The sequence below is a fragment of the Pseudophryne corroboree genome, chromosome 6 (assembly GCF_028390025.1).
Source record: "Pseudophryne corroboree isolate aPseCor3 chromosome 6, aPseCor3.hap2, whole genome shotgun sequence".
Classification (NCBI taxonomy): domain Eukaryota; kingdom Metazoa; phylum Chordata; class Amphibia; order Anura; family Myobatrachidae; genus Pseudophryne; species Pseudophryne corroboree.
This window is the reverse complement of record NC_086449.1, coordinates 492,813,958-492,841,451: the sequence shown is the minus strand read 5'-3', so window position 1 is coordinate 492,841,451 and position 27,494 is coordinate 492,813,958. Positions and strand designations below refer to the sequence as shown.

The window sequence follows — 27,494 nt, the reverse complement described above, 5'->3', positions numbered from 1 at the left end:
CAGGGCGCTGGGGGGGGCGTCCTGGGCAGCAATGATAGTACCTTATTCTGGCTAAAAATACATCACATATAGCCCCTGGGGGCTATATGGATGTATTTAACCCCTGCCAGGTCTCAGAAAAACGGGAGAAGAAGCCCGCCGAAAAGGGGGCGGGGCCTATTCTCCTCAGCACACAGCGCCATTTTCCCTCACAGAAATGCTGGTGGGAAGGCTCCCAGGCTCTCCCCTGCACTGCACTACAGAAACAGGGTTAAAACAGAGAGGGGGGGCACTTATTTGGCGATATGACTATATATATTAAAATGCTATAAGGGAAAAACACTTATATAAAGGTTGTCCCTGTATAATTATAGCGTTTTTGGTGTGTGCTGGCAAACTCTCCCTCTGTCTCCCCAAAGGGCTAGTGGGGTCCTGTCCTCTATCAGAGCATTCCCTGTGTGTGTGCTGTGTGTCGGTACGTGTGTGTCGACATGTATGAGGACGATGTTGGTGAGGAGGCGGAGCAATTGCCTGTAATGGTGATGTCACTCTCTAGGGAGTCGACACCAGAATGGATGGCTTATTTAAGGAATTACGTGATAATGTCAACACGCTGCAAGGTCGGTTGACGACATGAGACGGCCGGCAAACCAATTAGTACCTGTCCAGGCGTCTCAAACACCGTCAGGGGCGTTAAAACGTCCTTTTACCTCAGTCGGTCGACACAGACACAGACACGGACACTGACTCCAGTGTCGACGGTGAAGAAACAAACGTATTTTCCTTTAGGGCCACACGTTACTTGTTAAGGGCAATGAAGGAGGTGTTACATATTTCTGATACTACAAGTACCACAAAAAAGGGTATTATGTGGAGTGTGAAAAAACTACCTGTAGTTTTTCCTGAATCAGATAAATTAAATGAAGTGTGTGATGATGCGTGGGTTTCCCCCGATAGAAAATTATTGGCGGTATACCCTTTCCCGCCAGAAGTTAGGGCGCGTTGGGAAACACCCCTTAGGGTGGATAAGGCGCTCACACGCTTATCAAAACAAGTGGCGGTACCGTCTCCAGATAGGGCCGCCCTCAAGGAGCCAGCTGATAGGAGGCTGGAAAATATCCTAAAAAGTATATACACACATACTGGTGTTATACTGCGACCAGCGATCGCCTCAGCCTGGATGTGCAGCGCTGGGGTGGCTTGGTCGGATTCCCTGACTGAAAATATTGATACCCTTGACAGGGACAGTATTTTATTGACTATAGAGCATTTAAAGGATGCATTTCTATATATGCGAGATGCACAGAGGGATATTTGCACTCTGGCATCAAGAGTAAGTGCGATGTCCATATCTGCCAGAAGTTGTTTATGGACACGACAGTGGTCAGGTGATGCAGATTCCAAACGGCACATGGAAGTATTGCCGTATAAAGGAGAAAAAGACAACGTCTTTTCAGCCTCAGTCCTTTCGTCCCCATAAGGGCAAGCGGGCAAAAGGCCAGTCATATCTGCCATGGGATAGAGGAAAGGGAAGAAGACTGCAGCAGGCAGCCCATTCCCAGAAACAGAAGCCCTCCACCGCTTCTGCCAAGTCCTCAGCATGACGCTGGGGCCGTACAAGCGGACTCAGGTGCGGTGGGGGGGGTCGTCTCAAGAGTTTCAGCACGCAGTGGGCTCACTCGCAAGTGGACCCCTGGATCCTACAAGTAGTATCCCAGGGGTACAGATTGGAAATTCGAGACGTCTCCCCCTCGCAGGTTCCTGAAGTCTGCTTTACCAACGTCTCCCTCCGACAGGGAGGCAGTAGTGGAAACAATTCACAAGCTGTATTCCCAGCAGGTGATAATCAAAGTACCCCTCCTACAACAAGGAAAGGGGTATTATTCCACACTATATTGTGGTACTGAAGCCAGACGGCTCGGTGAGACCTATTCTAAATCTGAAATAGTTGAACACTTACATACAAAGGTTCAAATCAAGATGGAGTCACTCAGAGCAGTGATAGCGAACCAGGAAGAAGGGGACTATATGGTGTCCCGGGACATCAGGGATGCTTACCTCCATGTCCCAATTTGCCCTTCTCACCAAGGGTACCTCAGGTTCGTGGTACAGAACTGTCACTATCAGTTTCAGACGCTGCCGGTTGGATTGTCCACGGCACCCCGGGTCCTTACCAAGGTAATGGCCGAAATGATGATTCTTCTTCAAAGAAAATGGACGATCTCCTGATAGGGGCAAGGTCCAGAGAACAGTTGGAGGTCGGAGTAGCACTATCTCAAGTAGTTCTACGACAGCACGGGTGGATTCTAAATATTCCAAAACCGCAGCTGTTTCCGACGACACGTCTGCTGTTCCTAGGGATGATTCTGGACACAGTCCAGAAAAAGGTGTTTCTCCCGGAGAAGAAAGCCAGGGAGTTATCCGAGCTAGTCAGGAACCTCCTAAAACCAGGAAAAGTGTCAGTGCATCATTGCACAAGGGTCCTGGGAAAAATGGTGGCTTCTTACGAAGCGATTCCATTCGGTAGATTTCACGCAAGAACTTTTCAGTGGGATCTGCTGGAAAAATGGTCCGGATCGCATCTTCAGATGCATCAGCGGATAACCCTGTCTCCAAGGACAAGGGTGTTTCTTCTGCGGTGGCTGCAGAGTGCTCATCTACTAAAGGGCCGCAGACTCGGCATTCAGGACTGGGTCCTGGTGACCACGGATGCCAGCCTGAGAGGCTGGGGAGCAGTCACACAGGGAAAAAAAAATTTCCAGGGAGTGTGATCAAGTCTGGAGACTTCTCTCCACATAAATATACTGGAGCTAAGGGCAATTTACAATGTTCTAAGCTTAGCAAGACCTCTGCTTCAAGGTCAGCCGGTATTGATCCAGTGGGACAACATCACGGCAGTCGCCCACGTAAACAGACAGGGCTGCACAAGAAGCAGGAGGGCAATGGCAGAAACTGCAAGGATTCTTCGCTGGGCGAAAAATCATGTGATAGCACTGTCAGCAGTGTTCATTCCGGGAGTGGACAACTGGGAAGCAGACTTCCTCAGCAGGCACGACCTCCACCCGGGAGAGTGGGGACTTCATCGGGAAGTATTCCACATGATTGTGAACCGTTGGGAAAGACCAAAGGTGGACATGATGGCGTCCCGCCTGAACAAAAAACTGGACAGGTATTGCGCCAGGTCAAGAGACCCTCAAGCAATATCTGTGGACGTTCTGGTAACACTGTGGGTGTACCAGTCGGTGTATGTGTTCCCTCCTCTGCTTCTCATAACCAAGGTACTGAGAATTATAAGACGTAGAGGAGTAAGAACTATACTCGTGGCTCCGGATTGGCCAAGAAGGACGTGGCACCCGGAACTTCAAGAAATGCTCACAGAGGACTCATGGCCTCTGCCGCTAAGAAGGGACTTGCTTCAGCAAGTACCAGGTCTGTTCCAAGACTTACCGCGGCTGCGTTTGACGGCATGGCGGTGGAACGCCAGATCCTAAGGGAAAAAGGCATTCCGGAAGAGGTCATTCCTACCCTGGTCAAAGCCAGGAAGGAGGTGACCGCAAAACATTATCACCACATGTGGCGAAAATATGTTGCGTGGTGTGAGGCCAGGAAGGCCCCACGAAGAAATTTCAACTCGGTCGATTCCTGCATTTCCTGCAAACAGGAGTGTCTATGGGCCTCAAATTGGGGTCCATTAAGGTTCAAATTTCGGCCCTGTAAATTTTCTTCCAGAAAGAATTGGCTTCAGTTCCTGAAGTCCAGAAGTTTGTCAAGGGAGTATTGCATATACAACCCCCTTTTTGTACCTCCAGTGGCACTGTGGGATCTCAACGTAGTTCTGGGATTCCTCAAATCACATTTTAAACCGCTCAAATCTGTGGATTTGAAATATCTCACATGGAAAGTGACCATGCTGTTGGCCCTGGCCTCGGCCAGGCGAGTGTCAGAATTGGCGGCTTTGTCTCACAAAAGCCATATCTGATTGTCCATTCGGACAGGGCAGAACTGCGGACTCGTCCCCAGTTTCTTCCTAAGGTGGTGTCAGCGTTTCACCTGAACCAGCTTATTGTGGTACCTGCGGCTACTAGGGACTTGGAGGACTCCAAGTTGCTAGATGTTGTCAGGGCCCTGAAAATATAGGTTTCCAGGACGGCTGGAGTCAGGAAAACTGACTCGCTGTTATCCTGTATGCACCCAACAAACTGGGTGCTCTTGCTTCTAAGCAGACGATTGCTCGTTGGATTTGTAGCACATTTCAACTTGCACATTCTGTGGCAGGCCTGCCACAGCCTAAATCTGTCAAGGCCCATTCCACAAGGAAGGTGGGCTCATCCTGGGCGGCTGCCCGAGGGGTCTCGGCATTACAACTCTGCCGAGCAGCTACGTGGTCGGGGGAGAACACGTTTGTAAAATTCAACAAATTTGATACCCTGGCTAAAGAGGACCTGGAGTTCTCTCATTCGGTGCTGCAGAGTCATCCGCACTCTCCCGCCCGTTTGGGAGCTTTGGTATAATCCCCATGGTCCTGACGGAGTCCCCAGCATCCACTAGGACGTCAGAGAAAATAAGATTTTACTTACCGATAAATCTATTTCTCGTAGTCCGTAGTGGATGCTGGGCGCCCATCCCAAGTGCGGATTGTCTGCAATACTTGTACATAGTTATTGTTACAAAAATCGGGTTATTATTGTTGTGAGCCATCTTTTCAGAGGCTCCGCTGTTATCATGCTGTTAACTGGGTTCAGATCACAGGTTGTACAGTGTGATTGGTGTGGCTGGTAGGAGTCTTACCCGGGATTCAAAATCCTTCCTTATTGTGTACGCTCGTCCGGGCACAGTATCCTAACTGAGGCTTGGAGGAGGGTCATAGGGGGAGGAGCCAGTGCACACCACCTGATCCTAAAGCTTTTACTTTTGTGCCCTGTCTCCTGCGGAGCCACTGTTCCCCATGGTCCTGACGGAGTCCCCAGCATCCACTACGGACTACGAGAAATAGATTTATCGGTAAGTAAAATCTTATTTTTACTGAATATTTTTTCCCTTTTCCTCTCTTTTCTTCTGTCGCTGTTATCTCCTCTCTCATGAGCCCTTCCACTCTCTTTTTGCTTCTTCAACTTTATATGTGTTTAAAAATAATTCCTATGTGGTTAAAGTCACTTCCCAGTGTCATTAGTACACTATGAGCTGTGTCTGTTTTGTTGCATCTGCAATGTGCACAATTTAGTCTAAAGGCGTACTGACGCTAGGTATATGAGGATAGATGTATTCAATTATATGCTGCACTACAATGAATATCCTTCATCCTTTTGATTTAAGTCCAAGTCTTCTGCCAAATGTCAAACTTTTATTTTTCTGTCCTCTACTTTCTACAGAGGCACACAGATAATTTCTTACCTGGAGCCTACTCTGCACTTCAGGAAAATCTTTTTACAAATTAAAAAATGGGAACTGTAGGTGGGAAATGTTTTCCCTACTACTATGTGATTGGTTGACACTTTATATAAGAAACTCTTCTGAAAGAAACTCTGTATATGGTGCTATCTACTGAGTTTATTTTCTTTCCTTACATTCTTTCGGTCTGTTGTATGGCTGATTAAGATTTGCCACACTGCAGTAATTTGTAGGTTGATGGGTGTCAAAATGATGCACAGCTACTTTACCAGCTGCAAAACACAGGAGAACATCAATTTAATGAGCTTCGGTAATGCTCGCTCTGCATTATCTTTGTTGGTGGCTGTTCCTGCTGAGATTTCTATTTGTGTAGCTTCTGTTAAGGTATCCAGCTTTTGCAAAGCTTGTACTGAGCAGTGCTGGTATACAGTACAGGTATATTATGCACCATTCTACTGCTCATTAACATTTGTTTATATTCCACATGAAATACTTACATTTGCATTTTTAAATACATTAATTTACATACAAATAACTATTTGCAGATTTCTTTATTTACAATGTTCTTTAGCATGCATAGACAAGGGGAATTCAGGATACTTTAAAGTTCAATCAATTTGTTAAGGCTGGAATCTCAATTACTGTATGCAATGCAAAATAATGAATGCCATCATGTATGGGGATGGGTGCAAAATACCGTCAGTCAGGATCCCAACAGTCAGAAGACTGACAGTGAGATCCCGGTGGCACGAATCCTGACTCAAACCAGTAAGTATTTTTACCCTAACCTGCCCCTCCCCCAACCTAACCATAACCTCCCCCACCCACATCCTAACCTTAAGCCCCCTGCAGCTAAACTCTAACTTTCTCCACTCCTGTAGCCTAACCCTAACCCTCTTCCTAGTGCAATTACCTCCAGGATGTGTCGGGATTCTGACCATTGGGATCCTGCTGTTTGTCTTTTTAGAATCAGGTATTTTATCCCCATGTATGTACAATAGCCAGTCTTATTACATAAACAACTGTCAGAAAACAAAAGGAAAGTACATTTTTGGTATAGCAATTTTAATATTAACTAGATTCCCTATCTAGTTAATATTAAAATTGCTATACCAAAAATGTACTTTCCTTTTGTTTTCTGACATATGTGGGAGATGTACTAAGCCTTTCAGAATGATTAAGTGGAGACAGATAAAGTGCCAGCTAATCAGCTCCTAACTGCCATGTTACCAACTGTGTTTGAAAAACAACACTAGCTGATTGGTTGGTAGTTTATCTCTCTCCACTTTATCACTCTACAAGGCTTAGTACACCTGCACCAGGGTGCGTAAGCCTCCACTGACCATTCCATGGCTTTAACTGCCAATTGTGTATTATTATGGATTAACTGTAAACTTATATTTCTCAAAATAGATTACAGTTATAAACTTATTTCATATGAGAGTTCCCCTGAAGCTATTTCATAGATAGCTTTTGACTTTGTTACTTGATAAATTGATTTTTAAAATAACTAATTAAAAAAATCATTTATTTTTTTCTGAAGGCTCCCAATATAAATCGTCTGATTTAACTACTAAACATTTCATAATAACTCACCTTGTTCATATTTTTTATATGACAATTTTCACAGCTTAATTTATAATGTCTATGTAAGTAGCACCTGAAAATAAAGCTTTGTAGTATATTTGATTAGTTAACTGCTTATTCATAAGAATTATAAATAGTAACATCAATTTACTGTATATTTCAAGTTACATGAGATACTACTTTTCCTTTGCTTTCAAGGTAACAAATTTTATTCTGATCACATAAAAATTAGATTTTGAAGAGTGTAAAATGAAATCACTTATTCTCCCTAGTGATGAGCGTGTCACTGTTATTAAAAGCTTTAGCTCTGTCTAATGCTTTATGTTACAGGTGGTATGTCATTGGTAAAAGTGAATGTTCAGCACAGTGTGGACCTGGACATCGGTCTCTAGATGTACGTTGTATAAAATATTCCTCTATAAGAGGCTTGACTACTCCAGTGGAAGATACATTTTGTAACAGTCATCAAAAACCTCCAACCCGGGAACCTTGCCATGGAGATTGTCTGTCTGCTGTCTGGCGCTATTCTGAATGGACACAGGTGTGTATGCGTTTGTGTAATATGGTTTAACTTCATTTAGGATATACTGTACAAATACGATAGAAGACATGAAATAGTGCATTGTTTAATTGACAAAAATGTAAAACTGCTGGTGGTGGAGGTTATGGGGTATATGCAATTGCGGTCGAATTCCCGAAATTGTCGAAAAACTGGACTTTTTCGCCAAAAAAAAAAATCGACAATGCAATTCAGTACTTTCCGTCAAAAAAACGGACTCACAAAATTCGACTTTTTGAAATTCGACATTTGTCAAATTCGACTTTTCTGCAATGGTACAAATGCGGCAATTCGACAAAAGTATATTCAATTGAAGTTTGGAAATTCGACAACAGTGCTTTTAAACAGTAAATTCGTAATTTTCAATCCGCCACACTTTGGTGGGTGAATCTAATTAAAAAAAAATTAAAACATGGTTTTTTGGGTGTTTTTTTTATTGGCAACAGCATATCTATTTATATTAGAAGGGATTAGGTACTTGGTTTGTCTTTTTGGGAGGCACAAGTATTATTTATATATTTTTAAAAATATATATATATATATATATATTTTTTAGATGGAATGGTAAAATCCCGGAAAAAAATGGCGTGGGGTCCCCCCTTCAAAGAATAACCAGCTTCGGGCTCTTCGAGCCGGTCCTGGTTCTAAAAATCCGGGGAAAAAATGGACAGGGGATCCCCCGTATTTTTAAAACCAGCACCGTGCTCTGCGCCTGGTGCTGGTGCAAAAAATACGGGGGACAAAAAGAGTAGGGGTCCCCCGTATTTTTTACACCAGCATCGGGCTCCACTAGCTGGACAGATAATGCAACAGCCGGGGGTCACTTTTATACAGCGCCCTGCGGCCGTGGCATTAAATATCCAACTAGTCACCCCTGGCCGGGGTACCCTGGGGGACTGGGGACCCCTTCAATCAAGGGGCCCCCCCCCCCAGCCACCCAAGGGGCAGGGGTGAAGCCTGAGGCTGTCCCCCCCATCCAAGGGCTGCGGATGGGAGGCTGATAGCCTTGAGAAAATGTAAAGAATATTGTTTTTTCCTGTAGTACTACAAGTCCCAGCAAGCCTCCCCCACAAGCTGGTACTTGGAGAACCACAAGTACCAGCATGCGGGAGAAAAACGGGCCCGCTGGTACCTATAGTACTACTGGAAAAAAAAATACCCAAATAAAAACAGGAGACACACACCTTGAGAGTAAAACATTATTGCACACCTGCCGACACACACATACTTACCTATGTTGACCCGCCGACTGCCACGTCTCCTGATCCGACGATCCGGGGTACCTGTGAATCAAATTATACTCACCTCAATCCAGTGTCCAGATATAAACCTTCGTACTTGGCAAAAAAAGAAAACGAACAGCCGAACCAGCGGACTGAAAGGGGTCCCATGTTTACACATGAGACCCCTTTCCCTGAATGCCGGGACCCCACGTGACTGCTGTCACCGAGGTCCCTTCTGCCAATCAGCGAGCGCAACGTCCTGCCACTCTGCTGATTGGCTGCACGTCTGAGCTGTCAGACAGCGTCTCGCAAAGCCTCTCCATTATACTCAATGGTGGGAACTTTGCGTCAGCGGTGAGGTCACCCGCGGTCAGCGGCTGACCGCGGGTAACCTCACCGCTACCCGCAAAGTTCCCACCATTGAAAGTAATGGAGAGGCTTTGCGATGCGCTGTCTGAGGTCACACGCGCATACAGCCAATCAGGCGAGTGCAACGAAGTAGCGCTTCCTGATTGGCTGAAGGGACCTCGGTGACAGGAGTCACGTGGTGTCCCGGCATTCGGGGAAAGGGGTCTCATGTGTAAACATGGGACCCCTTTCAGTCCGCTGGTTCGGCTGTTCGTTTTCTTTTTTTGCCAAGTACGAGGATTTATATCTGGACACTGGATTGAGGTGAGTATAATTTGATTCACAGGTACCCCGGATCGTCGGATCAGGAGACGTGGCAGTCGGCGGGTCAACATAGGTAAGTATGTGTGTGTCCGCAGGTGTGCAATAAAGTTTTACTCTCAAGGTGTGTCTCTCCTGTTTTTATTTGGGTATTTTTTTTCCAGTAGTACTACAGGTACCAGCGGGCCCGTTTTTCTCCCGCATGCTGGTACTTGTGGTTCTCCAAGTACCAGTTTGCGGGGGAGGCTTGCTGGGACTTGTAGTACTACAGGAAAAATCAATATTCTTTACATTTTCTCAAGGCTCTCAGCCTCCCATCCGCAGCCCTTGGATGGGGGGGACAGCCTCGGGCTTCACCCCTGGCCCTTGGGTGGCTGGGGGGGGGACCCCTTGATTGAAGGGGTCCCCACTCCCCCAGGGTACCCCGGCCAGGGGTGACTAGTTGGATATTTAATGCCACGGCCGCAGGGCGCTGTATAAAAGTGACCCCCGGCTGTGGCATTATCTGTCCAGCTAGTGGAGCCCGATGCTGGTGTAAAAAATACGGGGTACCCCTACTCTTCTTGTCCCCCGTATTTTTTGCACCAGCACCAGGCGCAGAGCCCGGTGCTGGTTTTAAAAATACGGGGGATCCCCTGTCCATTTCCCCCCCGGATTTTTAGAACCAGGACCAGCTCGAAGAGCCCGAGGCTGGTTATGCTTTGGAGGGGGGACCCCACGCCATTTTTTTCCGTGTTTTTTCCCGTTTTTAAAAAATCAGAACAAATCCGTCAAATCGGCCGTTTTTCGGCAGCGGGACTGTCGAATCCGTTTTTTATTGCATATGGTCAATTTCGGCACCCACTTGCCGAAATTAGACTGTCGAATTGAAAAACGGCCGATAATTTGCCGCGATTCGCCGCTAATTGCATATACCCCTATATATATATATAAAACATAAACCTCCTAAAAAAACAATTTCATTTATAACAACATTATATAAAGAGCAATGTCCATTATATACCTAATAGCATTACACTACGCATGTTGCTTATATAAAGGAAACAGCTCATGTATATGTATACTTAATGCACACATCTCATTACATATTATCTCTTACATAATCAGCTAAATTATTCTTAGAAGTCCTTTATAACATACAACCTTAGCTGTAATTTTTTTGTTGTCCAGAATTTGTGACTGGCATTTTCATGTAGTCTTACTCTAAATGTGGAAGTAATGTGTGTGGTAAATGGGTATGGGTACTCAGACATAGTAAGTAAGTGTACTTATATAAATGTACAAGTTGATATAAAATATACATGTTGAGTCTCCTATATTCAAAATTCCGAAATACGGAATATTCCAAAATACATATTTTTTTTGAGCGCGACTGAGATAATGACACCTTTGCTTTCTGATGGTTCAGTGTACACAAACTTTGTTTAATGCACACAGTTATTAAAAATATTGTACACACTTATCTTCAGGATGTGTGTATAAGGTGTATATGAAACATAAATGCATTTTGTGTATGTACACAGACTTTATTTCATGCTCAAAACTATTAAAAATATGATGTAAAATTACCTTCAGGCTGTGTGTATAAGGTGTATATGAAACATAAATGCATCCAGTGTGTAGACTTGGGCCCTATCCCCAAGATATCTCGTTATGGTATGCAAATATTCCAAACTACAGAAAAATTCCCTATCCAAAACACTTCTGTCTCCAAGCATTTTGGATATGGAGAGAATCAACCTGTATAGTAGTTTCTGTACACCAGCTTATATTATTAGTTTCTGAAATGAGTGTTCTGATGTGTTCCTGTTTTTGGAACTAGTTGTGAGACTTAAGAATTGACAATAAGGTGCTGTTACTGAGTAGCACCAGAAGAAAAGCTACAAGTTAATGAATAATATTTGATTTGTGTAAATTTGCAGTGTTCTCAGAGCTGTGGAAGAGGAGTACAGAAAAGAGAAGCATATTGTATGAGCAACTTTGGGCATCGTTTATCTGACAGCGAATGCAAAGAGGAGCATGAAATTGTAACCCAAAGCTGTAGTGACCATTTGTGCCCTGTTTGGATTACCAGTGAGTGGAGTGAGGTAATATTTAAATAAATATAAAACTAAACATTTAAAGTGAAAGTTACTTATTATCTTACTAGCGAAGATCCTATCTTCAAAGGAGAAAATATGACATTATGATGTCACGCGGAGGGGCGGAGTCACCATTGATGGGAATAATAGCAATCCCTGGGCCATCCTCAGAATGATCTGGGGGGCTGGAAAGGCTGTGGTGTACATGTTTTAAGTAGAGATATGCGGGTTCAGATTTACTTGGTTCTTTTCACCAAACTTAGTACAAGTTTAGATTTATACAGATTTATCTTATTGGCTTTTCAAAGCACGTGAGAGCAGATAGCCAATGAGATGCCATTTTTGAGATCTGAGTAAATATGTACCTGCTCATCTCCTGTTTTAAGGAAGCTATGGGCGGCTTGGCAGCAGTGACACTGGCTACAGGTTGCTGTTCAAGCCACACTGCTAGCCAGATGCAGAGATCGTGGGACAGCGGCAGTGCTGCCCACAGGGCTCTACTCTATGTGTGACGGCACCACTTATGCACCACTAGTTAAGGCCCTGTGTGATCAGTCACATTATGTGTAGAAATGGTATGTTTTGTTTTGTTTAGAAGTAAAGTGTTGGCAAGCAGGCCACCTGTTTCGTGGGACTTAGAGAGGACTGGACCAACATTGTCAGTATGTGTGCCCAAGTCAGCAGCTGGCCGCCACCCTCTAAAAGATGCCGAAGACCAGGTGTGGTGAGTGTTACACCGGGGCCCAGGTTAGCGGGTCCCTGGTGCAGTTTGGTGGCATGTCACGTGGCGGTCACGGGGGGTTGCGGTGCCCGCTGCGGACAAACTGGCTCAGGGCTGTTGCCCCGCAGTGCTCACTGTCTGTAAGGCTTTGTGTGGACTGTTAAATACATTTCTCATGTGTTTACCACTGTGGCCAGTATAATCTTGATGAGGGTGTGGCTTGATATGGCTGTCTCAGCACGCAGAGCTCTGTGGTTACGTCAATGGGCGGCAGATGCTGATTCTAAAAAGATTGTAAAAAAGTGGATCTCCCAAGCAACGGCGGGTAAGTCTACCTATCTGTCGTCGGCTGCGCCACCTGCTAGACGTTTTTACACCGGACCATCCTTGCAGTCCTTTTGTGTGGCACGGTTCAGAGGCAGAGGCCGAGGGGTCTCCACCGCTTCCAGAGGATCTCGTTGTAAGTCCCGTAAACCTGCCCCTGCTGTCTCCCTGGACCAGACCACCAGATTCCTTGCGGCTAAGCCTTCCGCGTGATGGTTGGCCCCAGCGACAAGGCGATTTTCAGGTGGGTACTCGCCTTCAACACTTCGCCCACGTGTGGGCAGAGTCCTGCTGGTATCCTTGGGTGTGGGACCTCATTTTCCAAGGATACCGGTTGGAATTTCAAGCACTCCCTCCTCACAGGTTTTTCAAGTTGGGCTTGCCAGCTTTACCCTCAGCAAAAGTTACCTTGCAAGAGGCTATTCAAAAACTTTTGCAGACTGGGGTGGTAGTTCCTGTACCTCCTCCATTACACAACAGGGGTTTTTACTCCAGTCTTTTTGTCATTCCCAAACCAGACGGTTCTGTGCGCCCCATCTTGAACCTGAAGTCTCTAAACCCGTATCTGCGTGTTTTCAAATTCAAGATGGAATCCCTGCGGGCAGTGGTGTCCGCTTTGGAGGAGTTGGAGTTCCTGGTGTCTCTGGATGTAAAGGATGCTTACCTACACATTCTCATGTGGCCCCCTCATCAGGCTTACCTCAGGTTCGCAATATTGGACCACCATTTCCAGTTTCAGGCCTTACCCTTTGGATTATCCACAGCTTCGAAGTTCTTCACCAAGGTTATGCTGCAGCTACGCATGATGGGAGTGAACATAGTCCCCTATTTGGACAGTCTCCTAATAAAGGCTGTGTCCAGGGAACGTCTATTGCACAGCATTGATCTGACTACTCGACTACTCACGGATCATGGGTGGATCCTAAATTTTCAGAAATCTCACCTGGAACAGACCAAACGTCTTCAGTTCCTGGGAATGATACTGGATACGGTATCTCAAAAGGTGTTTCTCCTGATGGACAAGGCTTTGACTATCCAGGCTATGGTCTGCTCGGTACTCAGTCCTCGCAGGGTGTCTATTCATCTTTGATCAGATTACTGGGCAAGATGGTGGCTGCTTACTAGGCAATCCGATATGGCAGGTTTAAATGCCCAGCCATTTCAACTGGATCTGCTAGACAAATGGCAGAGTTCTCATCTTCACATGCATCAGGAAGTGACACTATCTCCGAAATCCCGGATTTCTTTATTATGGTGGCTTCAAATTCCTCACCTGGTAGAGGGCAGAAGTTTCAATATCCCCTCGTGGATTCTACTGACAACAGATGCCAGCCTCCGGCGTTGGGGAGCGGTGACCCAAGGGGCCCAGTTCCAAGTATTATGGTCAGTTTAGGAATCGACTTTACCGATAAACATCCTGGAACTCAGGGCAATTTACAATGCTCTTCTACAAGCCTCCCATCTCCTGAAGCGTCAGGCAATCCAGGTTCAATACTTAAACCGACAAAGGGGAACAAGAAGCAGAGTGGCGATGCAAGAGGTGTCAAAAATCCTCATCTGGTTGGAGGCCAACGCAAGGGCCATCTCAGCCCTCTTCATTCCAGGAGTGGACAACTGGGAAGCAGACTTCCTCAGCAGGCATGACCTCCATCTGGGAATATGGGGCCTACATCCCCAGGTGTTTCAACAGTTGATTCACAGGTGGGGCTTCTTGTCTCAACAAGAAGCTATGCTGTTACTGTTCCAGAATGAGGGAGCCACAGGCTGTAGAAGTGGATGCGCTGATGACACCATGGACTTACCAGTTTGTGTACCTGTTCCCTCCTCTACCACTGATCCCAAGGGTGCTAAAAAGACTAAGAAGGGCATGGTACTCGGACCTCCTAGATCTAGAAGATCCCTGGCCTCTACCACTCCGAGACAATCTTCAGCAAGGTCCGTGCATCTATCCAGACTTGCAGCGGCTACGTTTGACAGCTTGGAAGTTGAGAGGGATGTTCTGGCAAGAAAGTATATGCCCTCACGAGTTATTTCCACCATTGTCCAGGCCAGGAAGATGGTTACATCACGACATTATCATTGTATCTGGAAAAAGTATGTTTTCTGGTGTGAAAGTAGAAAGGTTCCTCCTGTTGAATTTAGAATCGGTCGTTTTCTACTTTTCCTGCAAGCGGGAGTGGATATGGACCTATGTTTAGGCTCCATCAAAATCCAGATTTTGGCGCTCTCTATTTTCTTCCAGAAAAAACTTGCCATGTTACCAGAAGTACAGACTTTCCTAAAGGGAGTTCTTCATATGCAACCACCTTTTGTATGTAGTTCTGTTTGTTCTCCAATCGGACTGGTTTGAACCCTTACAGGGTTAAAATTTCTCACCTGGAAGACGGTGATGTTATTGGCATTGGCATCTGCCAGGTGTGTCTCAGAATTAGGGGCCTTATCCTGTAAGAACCCTTTTTTGATTTTTCATGAAGACAGGGCGGAACTTAGGACCCATCCTCAGTTTTTGCCTAAAGTAGTGTCAGCTTTTCATGTAAATCAGCTTATTGTGGTTCCAGTGTTGTCTGACGCTTCCGTTGGTCCTGACTCCTTAGATGTGATCAGGGCTCTAAAGATTTATGTCAAATGGACAGCCGTCTTTGGAAATCTGACTCGCTGTTTATCCTTTATGATGCCTCCAAGATTGGTCGGCCAGCCTCTAAGCAATTTATTGCTCGTTGGCTCAGGCTGACCATTCAACAGGCCTGTACTTTGGTGGGTCTTCCTTTGCAGACGTCTATTCAGGCCCACTCGACGAGGTCGGTGGGGTCTTGCTGGGCGGGTGCCTGGGGTGTATCGGCCCTACAGTTGTGCTGAGCTGCAACTTGTTTAAACACGTTTATTAAATTCTATAGGTTCAATTACTTGGCCAAGGATGACCTTCAGTTTGGTCAGGCGGTTTTACAGGGGTCTCAGCACTCTCCCACCCATTTGGGTGCTTTGGGACTTCCCCATGGTACTAAAGTACAAAACCCCAGTATCTATTAGGGCGTAAGAGAAAATAGGAATTTAATACCTATCGTTAATTCCTTTTCCCCTAGTCCATAGTGGATACTGGGCGCCTGTCTCAGTGCTTCGTTCCTGCTTACCTGAATAAGTATTTGGTTGGACCAACGTTACGGTCCCATTCTGTTGTTGGAATAGCTGTGCTATTCGGGTTAGGTTGGTGTTGCTATCCTCTGTTCTGGTTAGCGCCCTCCTTTCGTTCTTGGTTGTGTGTCGGCTTGTTGCCTCACCGCTGTTGTATTATTCTTCTCTCATATTATGTCCGTCTCCTCGGGCACAGTTTTCCTAGACTTAGTCTGGTAGGAGAGGCATAGAGGCGAGGAGCCATCACACACATACACACACTAAAAGTTTTAAAGTGCCAGGCTCCAGTGGACCTGATCTATACCCCATGGTACTAAAGTACAAGACCCCAGTATCCATTACGGACTAGGAGAAAAGGAATTACCGGTAGGTATTAAATTCTTATATTTTTCAAACCCAGCCTGTAACATGGCAGTTAGGAGCTGATTGGCTGGTACTTTATCACCGTGCTATTTATCACTCTCCAAGGCTTGATAAATCTGGGCACTACTACTTTACAGATGCATCAACCAATTATGTTATACTTTTCAGTCCCATTTGTCTGTATAAATGTTAAATCCACTGATTTTTAAGTAGCGATGATCAAAATTTACGAGACTAAAGATAAATATATTTTTGTTAGCAACATTCTAAGCTAAATTATATGAAAATGTTAAGATAAAAAAATATCCCTTCAGAAAACATCCACGAGGCAACATTTCACTTTCAATGCTTTTTTTAACCGCATCGCCTTAACATTTTCATATAATTTAGCTTAGAATGTTGCTAACAAAAATATATTTATCTTTAGTCTCGCAAATTTTGAGCCATTGACTAGGAAAATGCTTCTATGATCACAGTGTATCTCAAATACTGTATCTCCCATTCTGAAACATTTGCGTATATTTTTTAAAATGTGGCTAATAATTCTGCTTTATACGCCAACTTGTATTTTAAGTTTAGCCTATTCTTTAACAGCAGAATAGGAAACTAACTAAATTCCCCTTTTGGTTGTGTTTTCTTAGTGTCATGTAACATGTGGAAAAGGAACCAGGCGTCGGCATGTGGCATGCCAGTTAAATGATGAGCAACTGAAAGATAATTATTGTGAATCAAACACCAAGCCTGAATCAGCCATTGCATGTGAACTTCACGAATGTGCTTATTGGCATATAGGACCCTGGGGATCAGTAAGTACAAATCAATTCTGTGTGCAGCGAATGTGTGTTTGTGACCACTAAAGCATCACAATTATTTTCTTTACAGACAGTACATATTTTTCCTAATGTGTAATTTGCTATACGGATGAGTATCCCTTATCCAGAATTCAAAATCCCACATTTTTGGGTCACCTATTGAGATAATAACATACATATTATATATATATACTGTATATATAATATATATATATATATATATATATATATAGACAAAGCGAATTGAATCGCACACACCTTCTTAATCATTTGCTGGGTGCACGGTGAGACAATCAGTACAGAACAATCCGTGGTTTTTTTCCACATGAACCAGCACACCAAAAAGTAGCAGGAATATTAATTCATTTAATCCATATTAATCCATATTAATTCTCCAAAAGTGCAATGTGCAATGTGCAAGCATAGGCATGGATAATAAAAGTAATACTTAGCAGTTCAATGCATCAAAGTGAGTGGCAGCTCCTACAGCTGTTTCGGTGCTAAAGCACCTTCATCATGGGAATAGCCATCAGAATAGTCTGCCCCAGCCAAACACCACATGTATATATACCAACCAAATCACCAATTAACAAACAAATTACAAAAACCTGTCCATTCAATCATTACACAAATGCTCACCAATCAAATGTGTAGAGTAAGGGTCATCCTGCTCCTCCCCCGCCGTCGCATCTCGCCATAGTCCCAAGTATTTCCTGCATTACACATCAGTTCCCAGCTCCATATTCCGGTGGCCGGAACTATTATCTCAGGTCCGGGCCTTGAGGTACTGCATTCTTCGCTGCACCTCCCGGAAGTGACGCGGTATTAACATCGTCGTCACCTGTCCGGCTTTGCTATGGTCGCTAAGCAACTGGGACTAAACACAATTGACGCTGGCCAGCCAGTGAACGTCAGGCCAATCCCGGAAGTCACATACTCTCTGTTCCGTCCACGCCTATCTATATCGCGTTGCTAGGCAACCGTGATGTAATCACGGATCCTGCACTGCCAATAGCGTTATTGCAGCGGCGGGGGTGTAGGACAGCATTCTCCTCCCTAACACAATAAACATATGCCCTGAATGCATAATGCATCAGTATGTTAGAGCATTAGAAAATAATAACTTAATATAATGATTGAAATGGAATAGACCATGGAATCGCGTCTTGCAAAGAAATTAATAACAATGAATCACTCTATCAGTAATATCATAATTGATAAAACAGGGCGATAAAGAAAATATCTAGCTAGCACTATCTGACTATTTTTAAAAATATATTTCTAGTACAAAGGAATACATCTGTAAATCCCATCCTATTGTTGATGGACCCATCAGACCCATCAGCAAGTCCACAACTATCCGAAAATGATCTATATAAATGAGCTAAAGGACAATTCCTCATTTAACCCTTGTGGGGCCATCGCTTGAAGATTGTAAATCCATTTACATTCTTTTTGCAGTTGGTGACAGAAACAAATGCCTACTGCAAAAAGAATGTAAATGGATTTACAATCTTCAAGCGATGGCCCCACAAGGGTTAAATGAGGAATTGTCCTTTAGCTCATTTATATAGATCATTTTCGGATAGTTGTGGACTTGCTGATGGGTCTGATGGGTCCATCAACAATAGGATGGGATTTACAGATGTATTCCTTTGTACTAGAAATATATTTTTAAAAATAGTCAGATAGTGCTAGCTAGATATTTTCTTTATCGCCCTGTTTTATCAATTATGATATTACTGATAGAGTGATTCATTGTTATTAATTTCTTTGCAAGACGCGATTCCATGGTCTATTCCATTTCAATCATTATATTAAGTTATTATTTTCTAATGCTCTAACATACTGATGCATTATGCATTCAGGGCATATGTTTATTGTGTTAGGGAGGAGAATGCTGTCCTACACCCCCGCCGCTGCAATAACGCTATTGGCAGTGCAGGATCCGTGATTACATCACGGTTGCCTAGCAACGCGATATAGATAGGCGTGGACGGAACAGAGAGTATGTGACTTCCGGGATTGGCCTGACGTTCACTGGCTGGCCAGCGTCAATTGTGTTTAGTCCCAGTTGCTTAGCGACCATAGCAAAGCCGGACAGGTGACGACGATGTTAATACCGCGTCACTTCCGGGAGGTGCAGCGAAGAATGCAGTACCTCAAGGCCCGGACCTGAGATAATAGTTCCGGCCACCGGAATATGGAGCTGGGAACTGATGTGTAATGCAGGAAATACTTGGGACTATGGCGAGATGCGACGGCGGGGGAGGAGCAGGATGACCCTTACTCTACACATTTGATTGGTGAGCATTTGTGTAATGATTGAATGGACAGGTTTTTGTAATTTGTTTGTTAATTGGTGATTTGGTTGGTATATATACATGTGGTGTTTGGCTGGGGCAGACTATTCTGATGGCTATTCCCATGATGAAGGTGCTTTAGCACCGAAACAGCTGTAGGAGCTGCCACTCACTTTGATGCATTGAACTGCTAAGTATTACTTTTATTATCCATGCCTATGCTTGCACATTGCACATTGCACTTTTGGAGAATTAATATGGATTAATATGGATTAAATGAATTAATATTCCTGCTACTTTTTGGTGTGCTGGTTCATGTGGAAAAAAACCACGGATTGTTCTATATATATATATATATATGAATATGGGTAGGTAGGGGCTCTGGCGACCAGCTGGTGTTTATATATATGAAAAATATTTAGCGGACTAAAGTAACGTATATAATGGACAGGATAAAAAACTTTTTTTGTAAAAGAATAATAACAATTTATTTTGCCAACAGTAAAAAACACTAGCTTTTAGAAAAACTGTTTTTTCACAAAACTACATATATGATAAAAATGTAGTAAAACAGAATATATACTAAAAAGCGGATATATAAAAATCTTAAGACATAAATAGAATAAAAGAATTTGTAATTATTAAAAAACAGCTTAACTTAAGATGGAGGGTCATACAGGCAATCCCAACGCGTTTCGTCTATCTGACTTCATCAAGGGGTAATGATTGAATGTGCAGAGTAGGCTTATATACCTACTGATAAGGGGTTACTATCTGTGACATCACTTCCTGTCAATTAATAATGTAAAAGTGCATCATACACATAGTTCAAATTGGTAGCAGAGAAACAATGATGGAGCAATATTAATAGGCTAGGGAGAGGCATCCCATGACTTTATATTAAAAACGAGTTGAGTAAGTACTTTAAAACAGTGTAGTAAATAGTTCTTATTGTTAATGCGCACTTCCGCCACACTTCCTGTATCGGCGGCTGCGGAGTGCGCATTAATGAGGGTTATGAAATTGCCCCATTTCTATAAGGTCATTATAAAAAACTTTCACATCCATTTTCCACTCACTTTAATCACATTGAATTTATATGTGCACCTGTATTCGTGAGCACGATAATAAAAATATTTGACACAAGAATGAGTGTTTTGTTTAAAGCCAATAGATACAGTCATACCACACTGGCTCCACGCCCAAACCCGTCCGATCTTGGAAGCTAAGCAGTGTTGGGCTTTAACAGTACCAAGAGGGAGACCACCTGGGAAGCTAAAGTACTGTAAAAAATAGGTAATAAACACTAATGTGTCAAACTAGGACCCACGTATACGACACACATGATCACTGAACTGAGTGGGCACGCACTAAGGCACTGATAGGTGCATGTACACAATTATACAAACTTGATATATATACATAGTATATGCACTTGCATATACGAGTATATCTGTATATGCACGTTATCACGTTTATTTTAATTCACCCAGTTTATAAGCCTACTCTGCACATTCAATCATTACCCCTTGATGAAGTCAGATAGACGAAACGCGTTGGGATTGCCTGTATGACCCTCCATCTTAAGTTAAGCTGTTTTTTAATAATTGCAAATTCTTTTATTCTATTTATGTCTTAAGATTTTTATATATCCGCTTTTTAGTATATATTCTGTTTTACTACATTTTTATCATATATGTAGTTTTGTGAAAAAACAGTTTTTCTAAAAGCTAGTGTTTTTTACTGTTGGCAAAATAAATTGTTATTATTCTTTTACAAAAAAAGTTTTTTATCCTGTCCATTATATACGTTACTTTAGTCCGCTAAATATTTTTTATATATATAAACACCAGCTGGTCGCCAGAGCCCCTACCTACCCATATTCACCTTAATCCTATACAGCATCTTACCAATGCTGAAATTTTCAGGGGACGGCTGACACCCTATTATTTTTAAGGGAGTGTTGTTTACATATAGATATATATTTTGTATTTTTAGGTGTTTTTTCCCTCACACGTGGCGCTATACTCCTATTTTATATATATATATATATATATATATATATATATATATATATATATATATAGATAATGTATATAACACATATGTCATTATCTCAGTAGGGGACCCAAAAATGCGGGATTTTGAATTTTGGATAAGGGATACTCAACCTGTACTGTATTTTGAATGGTAAATATTTTTGCTGACTATTGTACAATTTATTGCATTCATTTCAATGTGGACCATGCAACACACACACACACACACACACACACACACACACACACACACATGAAAATCCAGTACATCAGGATCTGGAACGATCACATGTAGAAAATACCAAATTTTCCCAACATTACTGTCACAAGCAATCATGGGTTGTTAACTATAGTATTTTGTCATGAGAACTCCAATTGCAAGGACACTTTTTAGAATATGGCAATTTATGATAGGCAACCACAATAATATACCGCATATGTATATCTCTTTAAATGTTGCTCAACTGTAGTTCCAGACCCTCACCGACTTGTAACAATCAGCAGTGAACAATACCCAACTGTATAGGGAATAACATGTAGAGGTGTTGTAATGAGAGTGCAGAGTGATATACAACGGGCAGATGCACTGAAAGTCGCTTACATGTATAAGCAAGCAGGGGTTTAGATGCAACTATAATCTAAGTAGTTGGTACGCAATAATATAGCAAGCACACTAGGGAGAGTTGCAAAGTGAGGTCATAAGGCAGATCAAGTCAGTACACAGTTATAACAAATAGCCAAGTGTAGCTTGCAGTACTCAGCCGGTTGGGAGCAGATATACAGGTCAATCACCAACATTGAATACTAAGCAAGCCTCACTATACTCATCGGTGGCGTAGCTCTCTCACTGGTGTGTCAGATGGAAACACATTTGCAGATAGTTTAACATCATACCAGACATTCTTGAGCCCTGGTTGAGAGGCAACTTCAGTGCCCCCCCCCCTCTATTTTAAGTGGTCAATTGAAGTATCTGTGATGTTTTGTAAATTGCATTACAGAAGGGCATATCACAGGACCCCTGTATTGCTGATTTTCCATATGTGTTTGCAGGAAAATCTGAGATGTGGTGGCTACATTAACTGTTCAATTAACACAGGTGAACAGCACGTCAAGCCTAATAAGTGTTTTCTATTATTCATCTACAAAACTTTATCTATGCTGCACTTCATCCACATACATGTCAACATATCCAGGGATCCTCTGTAGCTTGAATGGGGCATCTGATTATTTTAGATACAACACAAGGCAGAACTTTTACCACTGCAATCCACATCACATCATGATAACTACACTTGATTACAAAGTATGTTTTTCACAATTTAAACAAATACTTTTCAGTTAATATTAACTCATAAAACCTAGAGAGTAAAATAGATGAGAAGATTAGTACCATCACAAAAAAAGGATATTACAGGTTGAGTATCCCATATCCAAATATTCCGAAATACGGAATATTCCGAAATACGGACTTTTTTGAGTGAGACTGAGATAGTGAAACCTTTGTTTTCTGATGGCTCAATGTACACAAACTTTGTTTAATACACAAAGTTATTAAAAATATTGTATTAAATGACTTTCAGGCTATGTGTATAAGGTGTATATGTAACATAAATGCATTCTGTGCTTATACTTGGGTCCCATCACCATGATATCTCATTATGGTATGCAATTATTCCAAAATACGGAAAAATCCCATATCCAAAATATCTCTGGTCCCAAGCATTTTGGATAAGGGAGACTCAACCTGTATTTAATTATAGGCCAGTATCAACATTCTTTAAACCCTGCATGACCTTATCAAATTCTTCTTCAGCTTGACTACTGTTGTTTAATAATAAATAATCAGAAATATCAGGCATATTTTCATTGAGATATGTACTTCTAATCTAGTTTATAGTGACAAAAGGCCAGAGGGACATAAAGTGACTTATCCCTAGAGCAATCAATGAGATTTAACCAGGGTGTGTACAAATTGCTATGTGAACACCATCAGTGGGGGCTCCAGAGGTCGGGCTGCAACACAAATCAAAATTCAAATAGTGGAGCCATACCAACTGCCATTGTGCTGCAGCCCCATCTCTGGAGCTGCCACTGGTCACCATCCTTAACTAACTAGCTACAAGGAAACATTTTTGTACATGTGTCTATCTATCTGTCCATGGAAGCCACAGAGGATAGCAATGGGGCAGCATTTGACTATTGGGTCTATTTACTAAGCTTTGGATGGAGATGAAGTGGACAGAGATAAAGTACCAGCCAATCAGCTCCTAACTGCCATGTTACCGGCTGTGTTTGAAAAATGACAGTTATGAGCTGATTGGCTGGTACTTTAGCTCTCTCCATTTTATCTCCATCCAAGGCTTAGTAAATAGACCCCTTCAATCTTTATTCAATGGGTTATACAGTACCCAAGTGCTATTGTAATATTCTTCTCCACATCGCTTCTTCACCTTCATGTTCTAACCTTACTTTATCAATATAGTCTTGACTTTAAGCCTTTTTGCCTTAAAAATGGAGATATACATTCAGCTGTCTGAATGTATTATTCTACCCATGTGTGACAACTCAATCTTGGTATAAGTTTTCATATTTATGGGGGAAATAGGAAAGTTAAGCCATATTTTCAACATATATTTCTTAACAGTGTTCAGTTACCTGTGGACATGGCTACCAATTACGTACAGTAAAATGTAGTGCGGGATCATATGGGACTGCTTTGGATGAACGTGAATGCAATGCAGCTTCCCGTCCTACAGATAGCCAGGTAAATATATCTGTTGATATTTTAATTTGTGTCTTGATCTCTACAGCAATGGACAAGTTACATTTTTAAAGTTGCGGTTATTGAAAAATCATCGTTACTGTTGAAATAGTTTAATTTCCAGTTTACTTTTGTATTCCTAAACTCCTTAAAAGTCATGTCATTGTTGATCTCCTATCTGCAGAATTGTGAAAGGCTTCCTTGTCCAATACATTCCCATGTATCACAAACTATCTCTCCAGTTGATCAAATGCACAAGAATGCACAGTGGCGATATGGGTCATGGACGCCAGTAAGTCTCTTATAATCCTCATTTAGTATACAAAACACAATTTGGAGAGATGTCTGCTCACCCACGTGTTTGTATAATCTTATCATATTGAGATTTTTTAAAATTTGTCATGTCATTTTCTAAATGTATTGTGTTTAAGTTCAAGTACGCAAGTTATTTTCTGAAATGCATTAAAAGCTACACAATCATTTTCAGTTGTTTTAGACTAAAGATACTGACGCACAACACAAATGAAAGCATACAAAATAATGGATTAAGAGACTGACTGAATGCATAAAGCCCATGTAATCACTATGCACTTTTTTTGTGAAATGTCAGTGTTCTGCTTCCTGTGGAAGAGGTAAACGTGCTCGCTATGTGAGCTGTAGAGATGCATTTGGTGGAGTAGCTGATGAATCATTCTGTGCCCACTTACCACGGCCATCTGAAGTTTCTATCTGTTTTACATCTTGTGGAGAATGGCAATCTGGGGACTGGTCTCCTGTAAGTATTATTAATGATCTGAACATGAGCTTTTAATAACCTGTTTAGTTCCCACTGATTTCTGAATAATTCTTTTTTGATTAACCAGTGTCCAGTATCTTGTGGAAAAGCAATGGTTATAAGACAGGTTGTCTGCACAAGTTACCATGAAAGGATCGAGGAGGAAAACTGTGATCCTGACAACAGACCTATTAAAGAGCAAGAGTGCAATTTAGCACCATGCCAAACATTCAATCATTTTCCTGGTAATCATGACCATCCAATGGGATTTCCACAGCCAGAAAGACCACATAAATATAGAGATTATGACATAAGCAACAAGGTCAACCAACGGAACCAGCCTTCAGCTCGTGGGAACCAATGGAGAACTGGGCCATGGGGAGCAGTAAGCAATATTTCATGTTTCATGTTTGTCTTTATAACAGAACTACTTTTTGAGTGTTCTTTGTTATTAAACTCTTCCACTAGTTCCTATTTCTTACAGCAAACTTATTGTTTTCATTTGATAAATAAAAGCTGTTAATAATCAAGATAGAGTGGATATGCACAGTACTGATTGAACTCCTTTTGCACTGTTAGAAAAACAAGAATATATGTATTCCATAAATTTTAGCAATAATAGTGATATTCATAGGGGTATATGCAATAGCGGGCGAATCGCGGCATTAGATCCGCCTCTGTATGATTCGCCCGCTATCGCCAGCTGCAGCCCTGTCGCCGGGACCCTGGTTTCACTATATTCAATGTAAAACTGATTCGCCCCTCCCGCAGGCGGATTCCGGCCAATCGGCGAGCAGTGGGCGTACTGAATTCGCCTTCCTGCCCAATAGCTAGGAACGGTAAAATCAGGGAAAAAAATGGCGTGGGGTCCCCCCTCCAAAGCATAACCAGCCTCGGGCTCATTGAGCTGGTCCTGGTTCTAAAAATGCGGGGAAAAAATTGACAGGGGATCCCCCGTATTTTTAAAACCAGCACCGGGCTCTGCGCCTGATGCTGGTGCCAAAAATACGGGGGACAAAACGAGTAGGGGTCCCCCGTATTTTTACGGGAGAAAAACGGGCCCGCTGGTACCTGTAGTACTACTGGAAAAAAAATACCCAAATAAAAACAGGACACAGACACCGTCGACAGTAAAACTTTATTAGACACTGCCGACACACACATACTTACCTATGTTCACACGCCGACATCGGTCCTCTTCTCCATGTAGAATCCCGGGGTACCTGAAAAGCAAAGTTCAATATACTCACCTCAACAGGCTCCAGAGATAAATCCACGGACTTGGCAAAATAAGAAAACGAACACACGGACCTGCGGACCGAAAGGGGTCCCATGCTGACACATGGGACCCCTCTCCCCGAATACCGGGACATCACGTGACTCTTGTCACTGACGTCCCTTCAGCCAATCAGGAAGCGCTATTGCCGTGGCGCTCATCTGATTGGCTGGACGCCGTCTGTACTCTGACAGCGCCTCGCAAAGCCTCTCCATTACTTTCAATGGTGGGAACTTAGCGGCTAGCGGTGGGGTCACCCGCCGGTCAGCCGCTGACCGGCGGGTGACCTCACCGCTAGCCGCTAAGTTCCCACCATTGAATATAATGGAGGGAGCTGTGCGATGCGCTGTCACAGCGAGCAGCCAATCAGGTGAGCGCAACGAATTTGCGCTTCCTGATTGGCTTAGAGACCTGTCAGTGACAACTGTCACTGACAGATCTTAATCGTGGAAAGATGTCCCATGTGTCAGCATGGGACACCTTTCAGTCCGTTATGGAGCGGGTAAATGCGTTTTATTATTTTGCCAAGTCCGTGGATTTATCTCTGGAGCCTGTTGAGGTGAGTATATTGAACTTTGCTTTTCAGGTACCCCGGGATTCTACATGGAGAAGAGGACCGATGTCGGCGTGTGAACATAGGTAAGTATGTGTGTGTCGGCAGTGTGTAATAAAGTTTTACTGTCGACGGTGTGTGTGTCCTGTTTTTATTTGGGTATTTTTTTTCCAGTAGTACTACAGGTACCAGCGGGCCCGTTTTTCTCCCGCATGCTGGTACTTGTGGTTCTCCAAGTACCAGCTTGCGGGGGAGGCTTGCTGGGACTTGTAGTACTAATGGAAAAAACAATATCTTTTTTTTGAACACAAAGGCTATCAGCCCTCCCATCCGCAGCCCATTGGATGGGGGGGGACAGCCTCGGGCTTCACCCCTGGCCCTTGGGTGGCTGGGGGGGGGGGACCCCTTGATTGAAGGGGTCCCCACTCCCCCAGGGTACCCCGGCCAGGGGTGACTAGTTGGATATTTGATGCCACGGCCGCAGGGCACGGCATAAAAGTGACCCCCGGCTGTGGCATTATCTGTCCAGCTAGTGGAGCCCGATGCTGGTGTTAAAAATACGGGGGACCCCTACTCGTTTTGTCCCCCGTATTTTTGGCACCAGCATCAGGCGCAGAGCCCGGTGCTGGTTTTAAAAATACGGGGGATCCCCTGTCAATTTTTCCCCCGCATTTTTAGAACCAGGACCAGCTCAATGAGCCCGAGGCTGGTTATGCTTTGGAGGGGGGACCCCACGCCATTTTTTTTTCTGATTTTACCGTTCCAGCAATTAAAAAAAAAAAATAAAAAAAAAAATATTTTAAAAAATATATAAATAATATTTGTGCCTCCCCCAAAAAAAAAAAAAAAACCTAATCCCTTCTAATATAAATAGATCTACTATTCCCAAAAAAAAAAACACCAAAAAAACCATGTTTAAAATTTTTTTATTTGTTTTCACCCTCCAAAGTGT

At 43.1% G+C, this 27,494-nt stretch overlaps 1 protein-coding gene and 1 pseudogene across 2 annotated transcripts in view; both read left to right on the top strand.

Moving 5' to 3' along the window:
* Positions 1-27,494, top strand: part of ADAMTS20 (ADAM metallopeptidase with thrombospondin type 1 motif 20) — a 406,022-nt gene that overhangs the window by 253,140 nt on the left and 125,388 nt on the right. For both annotated transcript variants that reach the window (XM_063927338.1, XM_063927339.1), the window contains exons 20-26: positions 7,285-7,495; positions 11,328-11,492; positions 16,665-16,829; positions 23,822-23,941; positions 24,123-24,230; positions 24,549-24,713; positions 24,802-25,098. In XM_063927338.1, the coding sequence (XP_063783408.1) occupies positions 7,285-7,495; positions 11,328-11,492; positions 16,665-16,829; positions 23,822-23,941; positions 24,123-24,230; positions 24,549-24,713; positions 24,802-25,098 (1,231 nt within the window). The remainder of the gene's footprint in view (positions 1-7,284; positions 7,496-11,327; positions 11,493-16,664; positions 16,830-23,821; positions 23,942-24,122; positions 24,231-24,548; positions 24,714-24,801; positions 25,099-27,494) is intronic.
* Positions 20,311-20,430, top strand: LOC134936882 (5S ribosomal RNA; annotated as a pseudogene).